The sequence below is a fragment of the Nannospalax galili genome, unplaced genomic scaffold (genome assembly GCF_000622305.1).
Source record: "Nannospalax galili isolate Female #2095 unplaced genomic scaffold, S.galili_v1.0 scaffold265, whole genome shotgun sequence".
Lineage (NCBI taxonomy): Eukaryota > Metazoa > Chordata > Mammalia > Rodentia > Spalacidae > Nannospalax > Nannospalax galili.
The window spans coordinates 559,172-582,176 of record NW_008353747.1 but is presented as its reverse complement, the minus strand read 5'-3'; the positions used below and the strand labels follow the sequence as shown (position 1 = coordinate 582,176).

Here is a 23,005-nt window from a genome sequence, read left to right as displayed (position 1 = left end):
TTCTCCTGTATAAAATGGGAATGGTGTCTCGGGGTTTTTCCAATTAAATAGAGTAGCGTGTGTGACAGTTAGCTATTGCAAGCCATAAAGCAATGCATAGCTACATTAGTGAATTGTTCAGCCTCCACGTGTGGGTCCTGGATTAATGTTATTCTCTTGTCAGCAACCAAATGGGAAGCAAAGGAGGAGGATGCTGTAAGCCAATTAGGTGATGACAGCAGGTGTTTTTATCCATCAGCCCTCCACCCATTCCACCAACACCCTGCTTGCCCACCTAGGCCCTGGGTGTCTGGACTTTTCCATCCTTCTACTATATTCCAAAGAGCAGGAGCTTCATTCCAGATGAGCCCTAGGTAGGACAAAGGCTGAACTAGACCCATGAGTCAGGGTTCTACATAAACTGAGTCAAGAGAGTTGCCTAGTCAGCAGCTCAAGCAGAAAGGGAAAAGCTGATGCCTTCACTTGAGCTATGCTGAACATCTTCAGTATGCCAGGAACCATGTTTTGATGTACTTTGTCGAGGTAAGCATCATCCCCAGCCCCATGTCCATCATTGTCTTGCTTCTTCACAAAAAGGATTCTGGGCTACATGTAATCTGTTGTGGGAATTTACCCTTGATACTCAATTGCTAATATCATTCCATTTTATTTTATGTAACTGTAGTTCTACAGCATAATATTTCATTGTGTGACTCTACTCCAGGCAGCTTCGTAAAGGCTGGCCTGAGACCAAGTCTTAAAACAGGAATAGGTTCATTAATTTTCTCATCCAGCAACTATGTATTCAATACTCACTTTATTTCATACATTGGAGGAGAGTGCAGAGATGGAGAAATAAGAAGTTCCATGAAATGCCAACTGGCAGTTTTAATTTGGCTAGTTGTTCTTTCTTTTGTTTGTAAATGAGTACAGAATGCTTTGTGTAGCCCCTACCAGGCAGATCACAATTGGAAATGTCATTCACCCTGGGGTACTGGGTCACTGCAGCTCAGGATGAGCAGCCAAGGCCCAGGAAGGTGAAGACCACAAGTTTTCTCTGTTTTTCTGTATCTGAGCTTCTAGAACAATCCATGGGCCATCAATGGGTGCAGTCATTAGTGCAGAATTAGTAATAAACAAACAAAAAAAAAAGGTGCATCCTAGCCACCTCAACTAATGCAGACATGTACACACAGTAGAGTCAATAGGAAAGAATAAACAGATGGGAAGGGCCTACTGAATGGATGCTCCTAGGATCCTACCCACCAGCCCTTCCTCTAGCTTTCCTCATTTCAGCAAACACCCTAACCAGCTTAACCAAAGCCCATGGGCATCTAACCCACTGGCAAAGCCATTGTCTTAATCATCCAAACACACAAAGAATCTTCGCCTCTCATGCCCTTGCCTACTTCTCTGCATCTCCTCCATCACGCCACACTTGTTCCTGCTTCTTGGGCCCTTTCCTGTTATTCATTCACAACCTAGATGTGACCTCCCCAGATGTAACCTCACTAACTACCTGGACCCTTTTCCTCAACCTCCCACTCTCAGTCCCTCCATCCAAACTCTCTCTCCTCTCAACCTGCTTTTCTATGTAGACTTTCCAATCAACTTGGAGATGACCAAGGAGAGAGGTCAGAGAATGAGCTTCAGCGCAGAGCCCAGAGATCAGTTCAGTTCTAGTTTTTTCCTACATACAAGCTAAATGCTGAATATTCAGGGGTCAAAGACAATAAGAGTGATCAATGCAATTATTATTTGCCAATTCAAAATAAAAGTTTAAATAAAAAAGGAAATGGAAAAAGACAGAGAAATGGTGCCTACCCAATCTTAGAAGTATTTTGGTAGAGACATGTGCGAATGCTGTGGAAGCTCAGAGGATGGGTAGCAGAAATCACCCGTGTGTGAGCCTGGCACTTCTCACCGAAAGGACCATTTCATTTCTTGCCCAAAGGCAAACAGTTAGTAGGAAGCAGAGCCTATGTTCCAACTCAGCCTTTTAGACGTCAGTGCCCTGTCTACTCCACCAGCCAGTGATCCATGGCCTACTGACACCAAAGGGCAAAATCAGACACACCTCCAGCAGACTGAAGACTCACATGTGGAAAGAAAGGAAAGAGGGAGTTCCCCTATGGTTTCTGGGACCCCATGTTTAACCATGGGAGCAGGCAGCACCCATGTATATCCCCATATGCAATCTAGGATCCCCACACACCCACAACTTGGACAAAGTCTTTTCATTCCCAAGTGGGACCAGGAAAATCCCCAGCAGGGAATGTACAGGGTCCTACAGTTCCTCCCGAAGCTACCAGGCTGCCATGAGCTCAGTACAGCATTGATGGGCCAGTCCCTGGGTAGAGACCTAGATCTTAGACAGATCCCAGGGACTCCCCATCCTCTGCTAGACCAGGAAAGGAAAGAAGGATCAGGAAGGTCCTGAGAGGCACCAGACACCACCGTGGGGAGGGTTCAGAGAATGGGAATCTACCCCCCACCTTTGACATTTGCCTGCAGGAAAAAGAGCACATAAGCTTTGCATGTGAGCCTTTGTGTGACCAACTCCTGTGCATGACTCTATGTGGCTGTGTGTACACTGAGTACACATGTGAAGTGGTATGTGAAAATGCAGGAAATGCCTGTGCATATGTCTGTGTATGTGTGATGATGCAGAATTAAGACCACATTCTCAGAAATGCCATCGTCTCCTGGTAGATTTTTGTTTGGCTCTGTGCTGGATGGCTTTAGTGTCAAGTTGACACACCTGGGTTGAGGGAGCCTCAATCGGGAAATTGCCTCTATTGGACTGGCCTGTGTCCATGTCTGAAGGGCCCAGCCCACTGTGGGTGGTGCCACCCCTGGGCAGGTGGGCCTGTGTTGCATAAGAAAGCAGGCTGAGCAGGGGGCAGGGGAGCAAGCCAGTAAGCAGCATTCCTCTATGGCCTGTGCTCCAGCTCCTGCTTCCAGGTTCCTGCCTACCTTGGGCTCCCTGATGAACTGTGACCTGGGAGTTGTAAGCTGAATAAACCCTTTCCTCCCCAAGTTGGTAGTGGTCAGAGTGTTTTGTCACAGCAATGAAGAAACAAACCAGGACAGGCGCTGTTTTATTCAGTATAATACCCATTCAGTAAAGTGACTCAGACCTAAAATATGCCTCTCAGTGAGGTTTATCACACAGAAGCACCCATGTAGCCAACTCCCAGCAAGATCTAGAAGTTTCTTAACATTCCAGAACGTTCCATAGTGCTCATTCCAATAATCACCTCACCTTCCCAGTAGTAACCACTAATCTGATTTTTGGTACTTCCTAAACTTTACCTCCTAATTCTGTATCAGTGCAATTGTACACTGCTCATGTCTAGTTTCTTTTCATCATCATTATGTCTACAAAACTCATCCATGTCATTGCATTTAGCATGAACTTTGTACTGTCAAATGCTTGTGACAAAATATCTGACAGAAACAAAGGAGGAAAGATTCATTTTGGTTCACAGTTTCAAACCCATTGTTTATTTGGCCCCATGTACAAAGGCAAGTGGAAGTGGGGGGTAGAGGCTGTTTCTAAGTTCTTAGTCACATCAGTAAGAATGAGTAGTGGAGGCTGTTCTCACTTCTTGGCATAAAGGAAGCAGAGAAAGGAGCACACAGGAAAAGGCCAGGGAAAGATGCGCTTTCTAGCACATGCCCCCAGTGGTCTACCTCCTAACTTTCACTATTTCCCAATAATGCCAACATGTTCTGAATCCTTCAATGGATTAATCTACCTCTTCAGACCTGGGACTATAGGCATGCATCACTATACCCAGTCTTATATGTGGTGCTGGGGATCTGAACTCAGATCCCCATGCTTGTATGGCAAGCATTTTACCAACTGAGCCATCTCCCCAGCCCCTCCTGGGCATTTTCTAAATTCAAGTTGACCATCAAGATTAACCATAACAAGTTTATTCCTGCCTATTGCTGAAATTTTGTGATGGAGATAGTCCACAATTTATTTGGCTACTTCATTATTACAGTTTTTCCAGTGTTTAGTTACTATGAATGAAGCTACTCCGAACACTCATATAGAGTTTTCACTAGATACGATGTGTTCCTTGTTCATGATTATAGCCTGGAGTACATTTACAGAGTCATCAAATCATAAAATCCTATGTTTAACATTAGTAGATTTAGCCAAATTGTTTCAAAGTATTGTACCAATTTATATTCCCATCAACAAAATATGAGCATTTCAGTTGCTCTGCATCCTCATCAACACTTAATACTGTTGGTCTTTTTAATTTTACCCATTCTGATGTCTGATGTAAAGATATTTCATTGAAGCTTGAATTTATATTTGCCTAATTAGTTATGACAGTGAGCATCTTTGGGTACTTATTTGACATTTAAGTATCCCCTTTGTGATCTGTTCTGTTCAAATGTCTGCATAAATATATTATATCCATAAAATGGGCAAATGATTGATTAAAAACAGATATCAGAACAGAACTCTCTTGAGAATTCAGCAGTTCACACAACAAGCCAACAACCAACTGTTTCTGTAATTGCTGACTAGTCACTACAACTAGCTAAACCAGGTCAAATAGGTCTATAACTTTTTTTCATTTTCAACCCATAACTTGAACTTAGCATTTCTTAGCAAGAAAGAAATACAGTCAAAAAGCAAGACCTGAGAGTCCTGGTCTCAGAGGTCCCTCACTCATTGCTCTTTTTCCTCCAATTACAGGATCCTAACAGTGACCAACCCCTGAATGGCCATGGTAAGCTCCACTCCCCTGGGCCTCTGAATTTGTTACCAAGGAGATACTGAGCAACTTTTTTTTTTTTAAATTTATGTGTACAAGCGTATTGCCAGCATGTATGTGAGTACACCCGTGTCATGCAATGCCACGGAGGTCAGAGGAGGGCTTCGGATTCCCCCAGGAACTGGAGTTAAGGACGATTTGAAGCCGCCATGAGGGTACTGGGAATCAAACCCGGGTCCTCTGCAAGAGCAGTCAGTGCTCTTAATCGCTGAGCCATCTCTCCAGTCCCCTGAGCAACTCTTTTTTAAAGTATTTTATTTATTAACTCGATTTTATGTGTATGAGTGAATTCCCTGCATGTATGTAAGTAAACCCATGTCATGCAATGTCTGTGGTGGTCAAAAGAGGGTGTTGGAGCCCCCAGAACTGGAGTTATGGATGATTGTTAGCTACGATGTGAGTGCTGGAAACCAAACCCAGGTCCTTTGCAAGAGCAGCCAGTGCTCTTAACTGCTGAGCCATCTCTCAGCCCCCTGACCCACTCTTATGTAACTCTCAATACCACCCAGTGCTAAATGCTGTGGGTGGCATCAATCCTCCCACCCCCTCAACATTCAACAACAAATACTGTGTACCTGCAAATTCCGGGATTCATTCTAAAAGTAAGAACTAGTCTCTGGGAAAACAGAGCCAACAAACCTAAAAGGTCTACAACAATGGCTCCCTAGTTTATTCTTTGTGCCAGGCCCAGAGCTGATATTGGGCTACAGCCATGAGGAAGTCAGCCAAGGCTCATGCCTCCTGCAGCACCTGCTGCCGAGAAATGCTGGCCACTGCATTTTTCACTGCCAGGAAAGAAATAGCTATATAGTCCTGACTTACAGGATACAAATAAGAGAATAAATAGAAATTCCTCAAATTTAAGGGTTTTTTTTCTCTTCCTATTACATTTTCTTAAATCATTGATACCTGCTCCTGATGGTCTACTAGATCAGCAAAACGAAAAGAACAGGGAACAAATTCATTGGAATAAATTGGTAAGAAAGTGGCCAATCCCACTCACATGACAGTGTATTTGAGTCAAGTTAATAATTACCAGAAACAATGACTCCTCAGCAAACAGAAACAGCTCCTGGTTTGTACTTTGGAGTTATATAACAACCCACAGTGTCCCCAAAGGATACCAGGCTTCCCAGGGCTTACCCCATGAACAAGCCTGAGAACTACCAAGCCAGAACACAGCTGAATTGGCTCCCAACACCTGATGGGACACAAACTTGGGAAGAAAGGTCAGTGCTGCTAAGTGGTTGGAAATACCACTATAGGCTAGGCCTAAAGGATAAATTAACCAGCAGGGGTAGTAAGGTGAGAGGGAGGGAGGTGGGGGAGGGAGAGAGAGAGGGCTCAGATTCAGAGGTGAGGACTAACAGGGTCCATTCACGGCCAGTGAAGATTAACTTGGGTTATTCAGGGTCAGGGAGCCAACCACCTATGCTGAACAGGGGCTGCTGAAAACTAGCAGTGAAATTTATTTGGCTGGGAAAGTGGGGCCAATCACATTGGCTTGGAAGGTTCAGAGTTGTGAGGTAGATCAGTGGATGTTACAGGAGCCCCTCTAGGCACTCCAGGGGGAAGGGACAGGCTGAAAGCCATCTTTCAGGAAGCTCTGTCCAGCAGCAGTGTGCAGGAAAGAAAGAAGCAACAACAGGCAGGGAGGCTATTTATAGCTCAGTAAGTTCATGAACTTGAGCTCCATCTGATACCACATCCCTTCCTGACTGTTCCCTGAGAGTAGACAGGAGGCCCAGGCTTTTGAGGTGGACACAGGGCTCATGGCCTCTCCAATGGAGCATTTCCTCTTCAAGAAAACAAACCAAACTCATGTCCCCAGAAGCAGGTGTCCAACAAACAAATCATGATGAATGAATAAGCTCAAATATGTGTCCAGGCTATCGAAGACTGGCCATAGGAACTTTAAAAACAGGACCAGCTAGCATTATTGATAGCCTGCTTTATGCCAGGTCTTAATCATTTACAGGCAGTGCCACCTGGTATCCACACCCCCATGCTGGGCCTCTGTCAGGTTAAAAGTCTCTGTTGGGGAAGCTCAAAGTTTCAGCTTTCTCTTAACAGATTCCTTGGTATCAGCATTTACTGGGCGCTAACCTTGCGCAGGATGCCATTCTCAAGGTTTGAAGAACAGAAGAAAGGGATAGGGGCAGACACGTGACTGACATCAGTAGAGTAGAATAAAATGGGAGCTGGGAGAAAGGCGAATGAGGCGTGCTTAAAAGAACAGCGCCATGAACAGACCATTTCACTGTCTACTGAATACTCGCTGTGCATTTGCAACAGGGCACTGTTCTAGGCACCAGAGACTCAGCAGTGCCCAGGAGACACTATCTTCATGAAGGTTTCATTTCAGAGATGGATGAGAGGAAACAAAATAGACAAAATAAGTAAAATTTAGAGTACTAGAGATCCCGAGTGCTTTGGGGAGACAGCAAGCAAGGAAAGAGGATGGAAAATGCTGGAAGTGCATTTTGAGCAAGATTAAGAATGAACTCACCGTGAAGGAGACATGGAAGGAAGGCTTGACGGAGATGAGGGAGTAAGCCATGTGGAGGTGAAGGGCCAGAGAGCCTGCCGGTTGTTTTCTAGACTTCTGGGCTTCTCTGGCTCCCCCTAGAAGCAAGACCCTCAAAGCTCCTCTTTGGTTACTGCCTGAAGAAAAGGGGCCTGAAGTAAGCAGAACCTATCTCTGAGGCTTACTGAGAACTCTCCATAGCCTTTCCGTGCTCCATCCTCAGGCAGCCATGTGCACTAGACAGCTCGGGGAGGTGGGGTTTGTGTGGGCTCACGGCTTCAGAAATTCCAGTTCATCATGGCCGGAGGGCATGGCAGGGCAGTTTCTATAATGGCAGAGGGAATACAGAAAACAAAACCAGAAGTCACCTGAGCTAAAAGACTCCCAAGGACATACCCTCAGTGATCTACTTCCTTCAGCTAAGCCTTACCTTCCAAGCTTCTAGAACTTTCCAAAATAGTACCACCATTCAACCAAACACTGAGAACATGAGCCTGTGAGGGCCATTTCAGATTCCATGAAATGTGAAGATACCATGTGAGGCAGACATGTGGTTATTTTTACAAATTTTAGGCAGTGATGATCTCCTGTGTGAACCCCCCTGATCCCAAACTCTTTCCTTCCAATCTTCTTCTTCCCTGCTAAAGAGTAAGTCCTCTTTCTAAACAATAATCTTATCGTGTCTTTCTAATGCTCAAAACTTTTCAATAGCTCCTCACTGCCTTCAGGACAAATTCCAAACTCCCTAGGATAGTTTCCAAGTCTCCACAAAATGTCTTTGCCATCCTGCCTCCCAACAGGCTTTAACCCCCCTTATACTCCAAGACCCCAGACAACCTGCAGCACCCTTCCTCCATGTCTTGTGTCTGAACTGGTCCAGAGCCTCCATTCCCTATCTCCCCCTATATCTAAGTACTATGTGCTCAGGAAGCCTCCCTCAACCTTCCCTGGGTAGAGACTCTCTGTAACCACATGATGAACTGCCATCTGTGTCCTGCTTTCCTCTTCCTCAGACTGTAATCTCCTTAAAGACAAGCATGCTGGGGATCCACTGTGTGTTGGATTGACTTGGAACTGGGGCCATCAGGATGCATTCGTTCACAAGTATTTACTGAGCCTCTACTAAGTACTTACTGTGAGAGGAGGCAAATATTAAGTCAGAGGACTGGGGATGTGGCTCAGTTGGTAGAGTGCTTGCCTACCATTCGCAAAGCCCTGGGTTCCACCCCAATACTGCTTTACACATGCCTCTCATCCTACTACTAGGGAGGTGGAAGCAGAAGAATCAGAAGTTCAGATCATCCTTGGCTACATATGGAGTGCAAGGCTAGCCTGGACTAAATGATCCATTCCTTTAAAAAACTTGCAGGGCTGGAGAGATGGCTCAGTGGTTAAGAGCACTGACTGCTCTTGCAGAGGACCCGGGTTCAATTCCCAGCACCTATATGGCAGTCCTTAACTCCAGTCCCAGGGAATCTGAAGCCCTCTTCTGACCTCCAAGGCATTGCACCACATGGGTGCACTCACATATATGCGGGCAATACACTCACACACATAAAAAAATAAAAATAAAATTGCATCAGAGGAACACCTGGACAGGAGGAGAAATATCCATGTAAATGTTCTATAGCACTGGAGGGCAGCTGCAGTTAACAACTGATATTTCAGAAAAGCTAGTAAAAGGATTCTGAATATTTCTAACACAAACAATAAATGTGTTAGATGATAGACATACCAATTACCCTGATCTTATCATCTATTGAATCCGTTGAAATGCCATGCCATACCCCATAAATATAGACAATTATGTGTCAATTGAAAAAAAAAAAAGTACTACCAAAAAAAACTTAGCCGGGTGTGGTAGCACATGCCTTTAGTCCCAACACTTGGGAGGCAGAGACAGGCAGATCTCTATGAGATCAAGGCCAGCTTGATCTACATAGTGAGTTCCACACCAGCTGGAGCTACAGGGAGACCCTGTCTCAAAAAAAAAAAAAAAAAAGAGGAAAGAAAGAAAGAAAGAGAGAGAGAAAGAAAGAAAAGAAAAAGAAAAATTATTCAAAAACAGGTATGTCAGGGGAAGGACAAACAGGGTCAGTGAAGGATAGGTGCCCAAGTACATGCCTGAGGAGCCCAGGCCTCTGCCAGGGCAGGTGCAGGTCAGGAGTGACACCACCTGGTACAAACTAGGGCAAGACAAAGTGACATGGCATTAGCTACAGGCTCATCTGAGGAACACTTATGAAAGATGGGTAAGCCTGAGCAAGGCAGGGAAGATGGGGTCACAACCTGCTCATAAAGCTAAGTTTTGCCTGCAGGAAAAATCCCCACTAACCAAAACTATCACTTGACACAGGCCAAGGGTAGAGAGTATGGGCCTTGGCAGGGGCAGGCTCCAATTTCTGACTGCATACTCCTCTCCTCTGTCCTTCTCTCCTCACAGATGCCACCCCCCTGCACAAACCCCGCAGGCCCTTGGAAACCTTCAAAAAAGTGGGGATCCCCATCATTGCAGTACTATTGAGCCTAGCAAGCATCGTGATTGTGGCTATCCTCAGTAAGTGACAGCCCCTACCCAACTTTCTCCCCCGCTATGTGACAGTACCTTCCCTCACCCCCTCAGTGACAGTCCTCACCTCATCCTCTCACCCCCACAGTCATAGACAGGTGATGTGCAGAAAGCTTTGAAAAAAAAAAAATGCTGGATCTCCATGTCTCCATCTCTCTTGAAGGGAGCCTTCTAAGAGTGAAAGGGGAAAGTGAGCCCAGCCCCCAGCACTCCCAGATGGCTTCTCTTCCAGATGGCTGCTGTACACGTGGCACCCATTCCAAACCCACACAGGCTGTTGCAGGGGTGCCCGCCCCCAACCTCCTCCTTCCAATCTTCTGCAGGCTGACAGCTGGCAGAAGCGGGGGAGGGTGGGTGTCTGTGCAACCCTACTGACTGGCAGGACAGACAGCATTTCTGCCTGTAAGGAGAGGAGAGAGAGGAGGTACCAGGGAAGATGGCTAAGCAGGATGGCACCTGCCCATCTCAGCTCTGTCTTCATTGTGGCCAGTGCCTGCACCACGTATGACCTGGAGCAGCACACTTTGTGACAGGGCAGGGACTGGCCACAGTTTTCACAGCAGGGATTAAGGCACATGGGAACAAGCCTAGGAGTCAAGGATGGTGATTTTGGCTTGCTGCTGGCTCCTGTGTGACCAAGAGTAGGTCCCTCAGCTTTCTCCACTGTAAAATGCTCTACAGACTCATGAGCCAAAGCATGTAGCAGGTAGAGCAGCACCCATCCTCCAGGCCTGTATCTCACTCAGAGCCAGGCCCCAGGGCATAGGTTTGCCAGGTCTGTTCAGCCTGGGGATGGCTGGCCTTTGGAGAACCAGTACTTTTAGCTGCAATGCATTTGGTCAAGAGCAGTCACCACCCCATTGGATGACACATAGAGATTCTCCTATTTTACACTTGTTCAGAGCCCAGGTGAGAGGATCAGATACAAAGCTGGGACAGGACCCTAGTTCTCCAACTGAACAAATCCCTATCTCCCTCATGGTAGCAGCAATGTAGATCCACAACATGAACACCCACCGTAGTCCCTGAGAGCCCGGGGTGGGTGTGAGAGGCAGAAAACTCCAAATCAGTTCTTCTTGACTTTGGCTAGTCCAACCTGTTGTGATTGTGTTAGAGTCAGCTTTCCAATACTATAACAAAGTTCCTAAAACCAACACCCAAAAGTTGTCCTCTGACTTCCACTCGCATGCTGTCACATACACACACACAATAAATAAATAAATAAATAAATTTTCAAATTGCCAGTGAGATGGCTCAGCAGGTAAGGGCATCATCTGCTGCTAAACCCAGTGACCTGAATTCAGTGCCCAGGACCCACATGGTAGAAGGAGAAAACCAACTCCGGAAAGCTGTTCTCTGACCTCCACACATGCACTGTGGCATGTGCATGCCCTGCCTCTCCACAAACAAAAATACATAAATATAATAATGCTTGAGATAGTCAGCTTATAAATAGAAGAGTTTGTTGAAAGTTCAAGGTCCTGATTAGTTTTCTCACTGCTTTATGTCTATGGTGAAGCAGCACATCACAGAACATGGGCTCTAAACACCTCCCAACATGAGCCAGGGAGTGAAGAAAGAAGATGGGCCTAGGCTTCCTAGTTCCATTCAAGGGTATGCCCCAATTGCCTAACTTCCTTCTTCTAGGTCTCACCCCCTAAGGCTTCCACTAACTTCCAATAGCATCAAGGCTGGTTTGGGGCACATTCCAGATGCAAACTGTTTTTGCAGTGGCATCAACAGATCTGCCATCCGTTTTTCTCAAGCTAATATTAAGTGAGCTTGCTTTCTCTGATAGGCCTGCTATCATGGAGGGAGAAGAGGGGGCTGGCTATACTACATCAGCAATGTGGGACATAAATCCCACCTCTCCCATCCTCAGCTTCCTTACAGGTGATGTGAGTTGGTCATGACGCCTGTCTCGCAAGGCTGTTGCTAGAACAAAAGGGAACAATATGGAAAGCCCTTAGCACAGTGATGCATGAAACCATTAGAAACTTGCTTCCACCACTCAGAGGACCAGTGAGGGGTCCCGCTGGACCAGAGAGAGTTCACTTAGGGAGGAGGAGTTCCTTCTACCAAGGGTGTCCAGCTGAGTGTTATCACCAAAGAAACCTGTTGAACTATCCATCCTCCCTAAAAAGTTAGTAACACTAAATGAATTTCCATTGACCCAAAGCAGTAAGATACATTGAAGGCTGCAGACTCCTGAGATAACAGGCATCTTGCCAAGCAAGACCCCAATCTCTTCATGTCCTTTCAATCCCAGATCTAAAACAAAACAAAGTTTTCCTGTAACTGAATATTTGATAGCTAACCATTAGATATTTTGCCAACTACCTTGGTCATCATGTGTTCTCAACAGCCTGTGAGATAGATATTATCATCTCATTGTTTGGAAGAGGAGACTCTTGGCTCCTCTGCCACCTTGGTGACACAGGGCTAGAGCTATTACACTCAAGAAAGCAGTGCCTCAGGACTAGTTGGATCTGTTAGGAAGCAGAATAACTGGACCTGGAACCCACATCTATCTCCAACCAGCCTGACCTTTAGAAAAAACAGCCTCTCTCTGCCTGCTTAACCACCTCCCTGCCCCTCCCCATGCCTTCTAGTCAAGGTGATTCTGGATAAATACTACTTCATCTGTGGACACCCCCTGACCTTCATCCCGAGGGAGCAGGAATGTGACGGCCACCTTGACTGTGCCTCTGGAGAGGATGAGGACTACTGTGTCAAGAACTTCCCCGAGAGGCCTGCAGTGGCAGGTGAGTCCAGGGGCTAACGGGGAGAGAAGAGGGCAGTGCAGGAAGTCTGCCCAGGCGTGGCACCTGTCCGACTCTTTATCAGTTTCCTAGCCTGCTGAAAAAGGTCTACAAAGTGGGGCCATGGCATGCCCACCTTTAGATCCCAGCACTGGACAAGGTACAGACTCGGGAATGGTTTGATGAAATAAAGTGAACCCAAGGGGACAGGAGATCATAGCCTGCTTGACTTTGACAAAGAGGACTTGATTGGATGACCTTGGGAAATTCCTCCCTTCTGTGAAATCTAGTATCTCAAGGGGACTAGAAAAGACATTGTCAAGCCATTTAACCAGTTAGCAAACCTTCCATTCATAGTGTGTACTGTAACATGCTAGGAAATAGGCCAGAGTGAGGTCCTTAAAAGAATGGATGTTTCCAACATAAAAGCCATGATCTTCTTTGAACTGAGCTAGCTTGACTTGACCCATTTGACCCTTAGCCCAGAAGATAAGTAATGGGACATTTTGAGGGTCAAAGCTCCATGACTTCCTATATATTTGTTCTTTCTTTAGTAAAGACAAATGTCCCTAGGCACCTGCCATACTAGTGCCAATAGTGTTCACACTAAACCTCCCCCTCTGGCCTTCCATGGAAAAGATCCAGGTCACTGGCTGAGAAGTTTCCCCAGACTGGGCAAGCTGTGTGGACCATGCTAGAACTGATACCTGCTGAGTATGGTAGTACATGCCTTTAATCCCAGCACTCGAGAGGCAGAGGGAGGAGGAGGTAGGTGAATCTCTGTGAGATCGAGGCCAGCCTGGTCTATATAGTGATTTCCATTTAATCCCAGCACTCGAGAGGCAGAGGGAGGAGGAGGTAGGTGAATCTCTGAGATCGAGGCCAGCCTGGTCTATATAGTGATTTCCAGGCCAGCTGGAGCTACAGGGAAACACTGTCTCAACCAAACAACAATGAAAATCTGAAATCCCTGAGAGCAATCAGACTATTAGTCATTGTGCCTGGGAGGTAGGTCAGGCTCACCCTAGCTACCATCAAAACTAGTCAACTGGAGGAATGTCCCTTGATATTGAGCATGTCCTCACTGGAGGGGGGGTGTCAGAGAGGCTTATCTCATGATAAGTTCTGAGGGGCTGGGCTAGAGAGGCTCCACCCTTCAGCTGACTCAGGCTCCTCCCCTCCCAGTCCGTCTCTCCAAGGACCGATCCACCCTGCAGGTACTGGACATGACCACAGGGACCTGGGCCTCTGCCTGTTTCGACAACTTCACAGAAACATTGGCCAAGACAGCCTGCAGGCAGATGGGCTATGACAGGTACCCAACCCAGGAAGCAGTCACCTCACCCCAGAAACCTCTTCTCCCCTGCCTTCCTTCCTCTTTGCTGCTTCTCCTCCCTTAATCCTTTCCCCCTAAAAGCACAGGCATTGGATTCACATAGACCTGTGTTTGAATCCCAGGACTCACTTAAAAGTGATAAGAAGGCAAATCCCCTTCTGCCTCAGTTTCCTCAAAAGTTAATTAGAGGAAACAATCCCAATCTCACAAGAAAGATGGCGGGGCACACACGCGCACACACACACACACACACACACACACACTGCATAGGTATACCACATGCACACCACATAAGCACACATCACGTGTGTGCACACATATACACACATCACATGCATACACCACACACCACATATACACACATCGTGCACATACATGCACACACATATGCACACACACATACTTTTAGTTTCTCTGCAGTCCTCTTTCCCCTTTTATCACTCTTGTCCTTTGTAAGAAGGTTCCCTGACCAATAATAAAAAAGCCTCATTTATTATGCAAAGTCCTGCAGGTTAAAATTTAGAGGGGAGGAGGGCTTGAGGTGTGGCTCAGTGGCAGAGCACTTGCCTGGCACGTACAAAGCCCTGGGTTCCATCCCAGCACTGGAACACTAAAATAGTCATCCAGCCTGGTTCTGTTGAGGCCCCATCATCAGCAATCCCAGCTCTTTCAGCAAATTCCAGAAACAGTCCCAAATCTGGAGTGGAGGTACGTAATTACATGAAGGGTGTTTAGCATGATATTATATTTATATTCATTTGATCTTGGCAGAAAACCCAAAGCATAGTTATTATTATATCTGTGCTACAAAGTAGGCTTCAAGAAAGTAAGTGGCTTTCTGAGGCAGTAGCCGCAGTAGTAGTACAGGACTAAAATCTGTGCCAGGACCCTGATTCCTGGCACCAGAAGCTCACATAGAATCCGCCTCTGTTTGTGTGCTGGGAATTCTCTCTTCTCACAAGACTTCATCAGTGAAGGAAGAGTAAGTGAGAGTTGATCCCTGAGGGGCCTACCTAGAGAGAATGGAAAGGAACCAAGGTATTCTGCTGCAGAGTGGGATTAAACTCCCCCTGGCAGGTCCCAAACTTCCTTGGGATGCTAAGAAACTGAGCCCAGAGACAAGCCAGAAATGATGACTACTAGACAGACATTGCCAACTGATCACAGAACTCTCTCCACGGATCCCTAAAGCAATCTCAAGGTTCTGTCCAAGAAATGTTCCAGGCAGCCATCACAAATGGATTCGACCTCTGTGCCCTCTACCCCCTGGTTATGAGGTTTCTGCTCTCTTCCCTCCTAGGGGGCACTCTAGACCCCTCTAGAAAGGATACCCTACCACCCTCATTTCCAAGCAGGCCTGGAAGCATGCCCAAAACCTACTGTCCTCCCCATGTCAGCCCCTCCTCCACTGCGGTCCAGCCAACTGCAGTGTCAGCTGGACCCAGCACAGTAGGCTGAAGCTGTTATGAAACCTGGGGCCTGCTGGGGTTCTTAAAGTGGTAACCTCCAGAATTTCAGAGGCGGGGGGAGGGGGGGTCACTGAGCTACTTGGCTGCTTGGGGTTTATGAAATCAAAAGGTTAGCTTTCCTCAGTATGTCCGCTCCCAGCGTCATCGCCCCTGAGACAGATTTCTATGTTCAAATCTCTCTACTGTCTTTCTTCTGCCTGGATTGAAGGACCTTCTTGTCCTCGGAACACAAAACCATAAGCCCAGGATAGGAGGAACTGCAAAGGGTCACCTGGCCCATACATCATTTTACAGAAGAAAAAACAGGTTCAGAGAGATCCAGAGGATGGATGTGACCTGCTCAGGGTTACACACAAAACTGGTGTCAGAGCTGGCATAAAAACTTAGGTCTTGAGGGCTCTTTTTAAGAAATTATTTATTCTTATTTTATGTGTATGAATGTTTTGCCTCCGTGTATGTAAGTGCACCCATGTGTACAATGCCTGCAGAGGCCAGAAGAAGGTGTCAGATCCCCTGGAACTGCGGTGACAGTTGTTAGCTGTCATGTAGGTACTGGGAACTGAACCCTGGTCCTCTGCAAGAGCAACCAGTGCTCTTAACTGCTGAGCCATCTCTCCAGCCTGGTCTTGAGGACTCTTAAGGCAGACTCTGATGTTCCCACATCCAGCACCCAGACAGTGCTGGCGTGCCCAAAGTGTGTGTCATCCAGTCGGACTGTGGAATGATCCTAGATCTCTGTGCAGAGCTTGTACTGGTGGCACAGACTGAGGAGGAAAGGAAAGATTTAGAAGAAAATTCAATGACAACTCATAGAGATGGAAGTAATTGGGGAAGTCTTCCTTGAGGAGGAAAACTTAAATCCAGGAAACCCAGGATCTAAGTTAGAGGGACTCTTCTCTGGATTCACATGAGGATGGCCCAGGCTTCCACTATCTCCAAGGCACTATCAAAGTCAGACCAGGTTCCTCATCTGGAAAACTGGATAGCCACACTCCAGTTCCCTCTACACTGAGAAGAGCGTTCACCTGTGTCCCTTTATGTCTTTGTTCTTGTTGATGTGAGCCAGAAGAGCTGCTGAGACATGGGAGGTTGGGGCAGAGCTGGGTGCTGGGAAAGGAGAACACTGGCACTTCTGCAGAGTTCTGGGTTCTTTGGTAATATGGCAAAGCAGGCCCCGCCCCCACTGACCTAGCCCACCTGTGTTACCCTGCTACACCCGTTTGTCCTTCCTGTCACTCTCTCTCCTGGGATCGGGACCGTTTCTACCATCTAGTTCCAACCTCTGCTCACAGTTTACTCTCCCTACTTCAGCCAACCCACTTTCAGGGCTGTGGAGATTGGCCAGAACCAGGATCTGGATGTCGTTGAAGTCACAGGAAACAACCAGGAGCTTCAGGTGCTGAATGGAAGTGGGTAAGTAAAAGGGACCCCTTCTGACCTGCAGGGGCAGACTGACAGCAAGAGCAACAGGAACTGGGCAACAGGAAGAACTCTCAGCCAAGCAGATCTTTAAATGTCCAGAGCTACAGAATATCATTTCCAGGCTCAGGGGTATTGTGTTGCATTTTTTTATACTACAATGGACAGTTGGATAATGTATGCTGTCCTATCAAAGACAAAGGAATGGGTCAAGGGACCTTCTATTCTCCTGAACAATACAGACAAATGTTTTCTGCAACTACCCCAGGTTCCCTAATAACTTGCCCAATAGGCAAGAGTCCAAAAGTCACTTTTTCCATCTCTACCACTTCCCTAAGCTAAAGTAGGACCTTCCCACCGCCAACACTCCAGGAAAGGCACCCCAGCCCCTCATTACAGCACAGCTGCAGCCAAATGAAACCTAACCCAGCAGCAGGGACTGAGGAATGCACTGGCTTCGTAGCATTCAGAGAATGCTGTGCCAGCTGCTCACTTATCACAATAAATCTTTGAAAGGAGAGGGTTGGTAGTAGAATGCTGCCTGATTCCACCGAAACCTTTTCTTCCACTGGGAAAGGCTACAGAGGGTTCTGTTCTGGGCCCTGCTTCCTTCCCACTCAGGCTGCCAGGAGTCTAGGCTGACTTTGCACTGGCCAGGGTTCCCCACATGGTAGATGCACAGCACTGGAAGTGTTGAATCAAATCGAACCACACAGAGTGTTGATGCAGTTTCTACACAGGCCCCATTATGAAGTATTGGGAAGGGCTTGAATCAGCAGTTTCACAAGACCAGAGCTCCTACCTCCTAGCCAAAGAGAAGCAGACCCCTTATGGCCCTATGTCTCTCTTCCAGGCCCTGCCTCTCAGGCTCCCTGGTTTCCCTGTACTGCCTCGGTGAGTATGCCTCATCTCTGAAGGTTTGGGGGACTAGGCCAGCAATGGGCAATTCTCCTTCCTCCATCTCCCATTCTCTAATTCCCACTGTTTAGATCCAACCTTGGGCTTATACGTCAGTGTTCCCTCAAGTGGTTAATGCTAAAAAAAAAAAAAACAAAAAAAAAACAAAAAACTCCCTTCTATCATCTGCTCACAGCCTATGTCCTGAGTGTATTAGACTGCAATGAAATACCTGTAGCAGGCAAACTTCATAGAGAAAAGAGGTTTAGTTAGCTCACTGTTTTGGAGGCTGAAGGTCTAAGATCAGGAAGCTCCTATGGTTTGGCCTCTGGTAGGGGCCTAACTTTGGATGATAGACCATGGTGGGTTATGTGCAAAACAGAAGCCAGGGATCCATTCAGAGGTGGGCTCTGTCTAGCAACAACTTACTCTCATAGGAGCTCAGGTATCACATGAGAACTACGTTAGCACCCTCTGGCACCAGACCTTAGGGGCCACTAGGTTATGCTTCTTAAAGGTTCCACCTGACCACTACATCAGGACTAAGTGGCTTTCTCAGAGCACACTCAAACCATAGACAAGCAGGTTATTGGCTGGACAGAGCTTTTATATAAGACCATGTGGAGCACTGCAAAGGAGTCTAGATCCCATCTTGCCATCAAAAAGGCCCTGAGTGAATGAGCAAGGGGGCAAACAGGGTTGGATCAGACAGTGTTTGTAAAGCACAGGGCCAGGCAGGAAAAAGGGTAGCCTTTCCCTATTGGAAAGACCGTCATGGCAGGGGGTGTCTAATGGACCAGAGAAGCACAGAACAGGGCAGGGAGGTGGCACTAGAGTTTTTTTATTTGTTTATTATTCTTTTAATTATGTGTAGGGGGTAGTATACATGAGTACAGGTGCCCATGGAGGCCAGAAGAGGGCATTGGATCCCCTGGAGCCAGAGTTACAGGCAGTTATGGGTGCTGGGACTAGAACTCAGGTCCTCTGGAAGAGCAGTAAGCACTCTTCACCACTGAGCCATCTCTCCAGGCCTGGTACTGTTCAAGGATCAGATATGAAAGCTAAGTCAGGAGAAGATAGGCTAGCCAATGAGGAGCACCCCTCCCCCCACCCCAGCAGGGGGAAGAAACTTAGGAAAAGTTGAGTTTGGTATGGGAAGATCTAGTTTCTAGAACTTTCTTCCTACTTCCTGATGCCAAAGTAGTTTGTGGCTGTTTTCTGTTACTTAGCAGGGAGTGGCTGGGGGCATTCCACCTAGGCAGAGCTTTCAGAATCCACAATACTGCTTCCTTATTTGGTATGAAAAACATTAATTCGCAACTCAATGGACATACCCATGTTCATAATCTAAACTCCTAAACACACTCAAAGGGGAGAGAGATTTCAGGGAAAGCCTGTGGTCTGGGATTCTCTATATTCTTCCAGGAACAATTCAGAACCTGTAGAGGGAAGGTCCTCTCCACCCTATCAGTACCATTCCTCAGGGCTCTACTCTGAGTAAACACAGGGCTCTTGGGTCAGGCCGCCCCTCCCCAGAAGCCTAACTTCCCCTTCTTCTTTCCTGCTGAGTCCAGCCTGCGGAAAAAGCCTGAAGACTCCTCGGGTGGTAGGTGGGCAGAAAGCCTCCATGGAGTCTTGGCCATGGCAGGTCACCATCCAGTATAACAAGCAGCACATCTGTGGTGGGAGTATCCTGGACCCCCACTGGATCCTCACAGCTGCCCATTGCTTCCGGTAAGACTCCTAGCTGTGAGCGGGCCAGGAGGGATAGAGGTCATGGAGGAGCCAGCCTCCTGACCTGTTTCCTAATAACTGCCCACCATGGTTCCCTGGAACCACTTCCGGTAGAGCCTTCACAATGACATACTGGCCATGATGCCCTGTTAGGTACTGGAGTCTGAGCAGAGTGTGCTCGTCACCAAGCTTGACCCGTGCTGGATAGGAAGCCATCAAATACTCAGGGTCTTCACCCCACAGTACACTCATTCCGCTCATGACTTCCCCACACGTTTGGGCTCCCAAGAACTTACTTCTTCCTTTCCAGCCTTCCAGGAAATGGCCTGTCTAGAAACTGAACCAGGTATAGATAACCTTTCAGTCCGGAAGAGAGGGGCCTGGCAAGACCTTGAGGAAGGGCCACACTTGGGCCCTCTTCACTACCATTCATTCATTCCTGTCCATCCCCTTCCAGGTGGTATACCCCCATACATCACAGAGACCCCATCACTACCTGTCCCAGTCTAGCCCAGGGCTTCTTTACCTTTTGAGACTCTGACAAGAGCTCCAAATCCTCGCCTGGGAAAAGTTCTCCACATACAAGTAGCACCTAGGGTGGAGAGGAAGAAACACAAGTCCATGACTCAACTGACCACAATATAAATAACACAAGCAAGAGAGCAGGAAGAAACTGCCAGAACCCCAGGGCTCAGGCGTGGGTGGCCCTCTTCCCAGCCCAGGTAGATGCTTCCTTGGGCACTTTTCACTGAGGAAAAAGAATCAGATCTCCTTTCTAAGCCTGCTCCTCAGACTGTCCTTCTCCACCACCCCTGTTCCCACCATCATATAACCTCCTAGGCCCCAGCACATCTGGGGACCCAGGCCTAGGCAAACAAAGCCTCTTTGTGCTTGGCTCCCATCTTAAACCCAGAAATCTGTGTCCCCAGGAAGCATCTCGATTTGTCCAACTGGAAAGTGAGGGTCGGCTCAGAAAAATTGGATGACTTACTGTCCTTGCCTGTGGCCAAGATCTTCATCACTGAGCACAACCCCCTGTACCCCAAAGAAAAGGACATTGCCCTCGTAAAGCTGAAGTCCCCACTCACATTCTCAGGTGAGAAGTGGTTCTGGGGGACAGAGCCCCTCAGGTCAGCCATGCTTCTGCTCTGCCTCTAGCTCACTAAGTAGCCTCAAGCACATCATGTTCCCTCTCCAAACCTCAGCTTATCCATTGGTGTCCAACTAATGTCACCCCAGTATCACTGGTGCCACAAGACTGCTCTGGCCACCAGCTAACACTCATGCCTTGCCCTATCAGAGATCCTTCTGAGGTCTGTTTGCTCCATTTGGAGAATCAGAGTTATCAAATCTTGGAGTTGTTGAAGCCCCAATTGTGTAGTCCATTCCCACCCCTGACCAGTTCCCAAGGTCCTGCACAATATCCCTGCTAAAGGGCTATGTGCTCTGGCTTGCTCTCCTTCAGGAGTAAGGAACTCAGTACTTCCTTTTTTAAAATTTGTTTTGATGTGTGTGCATTTGCATATGTCAGCAGACAGAAGGGAAAGGGAGGGGGGAGCAGCCCAAAGTCTTCCATGTGTTTCCATGGGAAGGCAGGGGGTATGTTAGGTAGGCAAGTTTGAGCATGCTTCAGATTGGAGAGTGAGAATAATTCTCTCTATATTCTCTCTCCAGCTTTTTAGTACCTAGACCTGGGATGATTTAGGACAGAGAAAAATATTTCCTTGGTATGTGACAGTGAGGTAAAGGAGGTGGTCAAGGATATGGGCTCTGGGTTAATTGGTTTGCATATTGGAGGCATGCTTGCTGAAAATTGGTTTATTCTCTCTGGGAATTATCTAATCCAGTCTCATCTAGACCAGCAAGATCCCCAACATGTCAAAGCAGAATATACAGAAAACAAACAAAAACCCTATAACCCAACTCTAATATATTCTCTCCCTCTCCCTCTCCCTCTCCCTCTCCCTCTCCCTCTCCCCTGGCAGGCACAGTCAGGCCCATCTGCCTGCCTTTCTCTGATGAGGAGCTCATTCCAGCCACACCGCTCTGGGTCATTGGATGGGGCTTTACAGAGCAGAATGGAGGTATGTCCTGGGCTCAGGACCTCAGGGTACAGACACCCTTGCATGAGGAAGAACCTCCCAGAGGTGATAAGAAAGAAAAGCCCATCCTAGCAAACCAGACACCAAAATTCTAGATAGCAAAGAGTATTGGTGGCCTAGAGAATTAAAAGGTAAAGGCAAGAATAACAAAGTCTTGTTTTCAACCTCCCAGGGAAGATGTCTGATATACTGCTGCAGGCATCAGTCCAGGTCATCGACAGCGTGCATTGCAATGCAGAAGATGCATACCAGGGGGAAGTCACTGCTGAGATGTTGTGTGCAGGTATCCCACATGGTGGTGTGGACACCTGCCAGGTGGGTCCTTCAAGGATCATGGGGAGTTCAATGAGTGGGGATGTAGGTTCTGGAGAGGTGTGAAAACCCACAAGCTGTGTAACATGGTCACTCAATTTGTGGTGAAGGGAGGAAGAAATGTAGTCAGATAAAGATAGAAGAATTGGTAGGCAGGTGGTTAGATGGGTGAGTGGGTAGATGATGGATGGATGGGTGGAAGGAAGAATGATGGATGGATGGATGGATGGATGGATGGGCAGATGGATGATGGATGGATGGATGGATGGATGGAGGATGGATGGATGGGTGGGTGGATGGATGGATGGATGAGTGGTTGAATAGATGGATGATGGATGGAAGAGTGCATGGATGGATGGATGGAAGAATGGATGGATGGAAGAGTGGATGGATGGATGGATGGATGGAGTGGATAGATGAGTGGGTGGAAGGATAGTTGGATAAATGGATGGATGAGTGGATGGATGAATGGATAGATGGATGGATAGATGAGTGAGTAGGTGGATGGATAGAATGATCTTAAATGTCTACTTCACATATAAAGAGGACATTGCCACCTTCATCACCCACCCTTGCTTTTCATCATCTTCAGGTTATGATCCCCTTGAGTACAGGGACTCCAGGTCTCTCTTTCCTGTGACTGTCCCTGTTCTACTTTATTAGAAAAACCATCTCGTGCTAGATAAGCCTTACTGCATGTCCCCTCCTGACATCCCCATGGCTGCCAGGACTGCTTAGCAATCCTTGCATATCTTCTTACTACCTCAAGCCTCCAGAGGATCTTGGAACCATTTTTATTCCTTAGCGCCTACTCTCATCTGCACTCATTAAGATCCTCATTCAAGGGCATATCTTAATCATCTCTTGTGTGTCATGAACATTGGCAGGTTTGGAGACAGTGTCTGCCTTCTAGGAGCTCCTGATGGCCATAGTGAGGATGCACAAGAAGACAATCAAGCCATAGTGTTACTGGGTTTATAGAGAGTTGGTTTAAAAAAAAAAAACACCCCAATAGGTGCATTTTTCACTATCTGACATGTTCTTAGTTTGTTTTCTGCTCATTCATTGGCTCTGTCAACCTATTTGAGAACTTCCTA

At 47.1% G+C, this 23,005-nt stretch overlaps 1 protein-coding gene across 2 annotated transcripts; it reads left to right on the top strand.

Annotated features, from left to right (window-relative positions):
• Positions 1-5,889: 5,889 nt before the first annotated feature.
• Positions 5,890-22,997, top strand: Tmprss4 (transmembrane serine protease 4). Of its 2 annotated transcripts, XM_029554966.1 has the most exons (11): positions 5,890-6,010; positions 9,752-9,865; positions 12,490-12,642; positions 13,825-13,954; positions 16,756-16,857; positions 17,717-17,757; positions 19,335-19,494; positions 20,424-20,590; positions 21,480-21,578; positions 21,769-21,911; positions 22,796-22,997. In XM_029554966.1, the coding sequence occupies exons 1-11, from the start codon at positions 5,986-5,988 to the stop codon at positions 22,829-22,831; spliced, it is 1,170 nt and encodes a 389-aa protein (XP_029410826.1). In that variant the 5' UTR covers positions 5,890-5,985; the 3' UTR covers positions 22,832-22,997. The 2 variants fall into 2 exon arrangements, with proteins under 2 accessions (XP_029410826.1, XP_029410825.1); XM_029554965.1 differs by lacking the exon at positions 22,796-22,997 and having other exon boundaries at positions 21,769-22,107.
• The last annotated feature ends 8 nt before the right edge of the window (positions 22,998-23,005 follow it).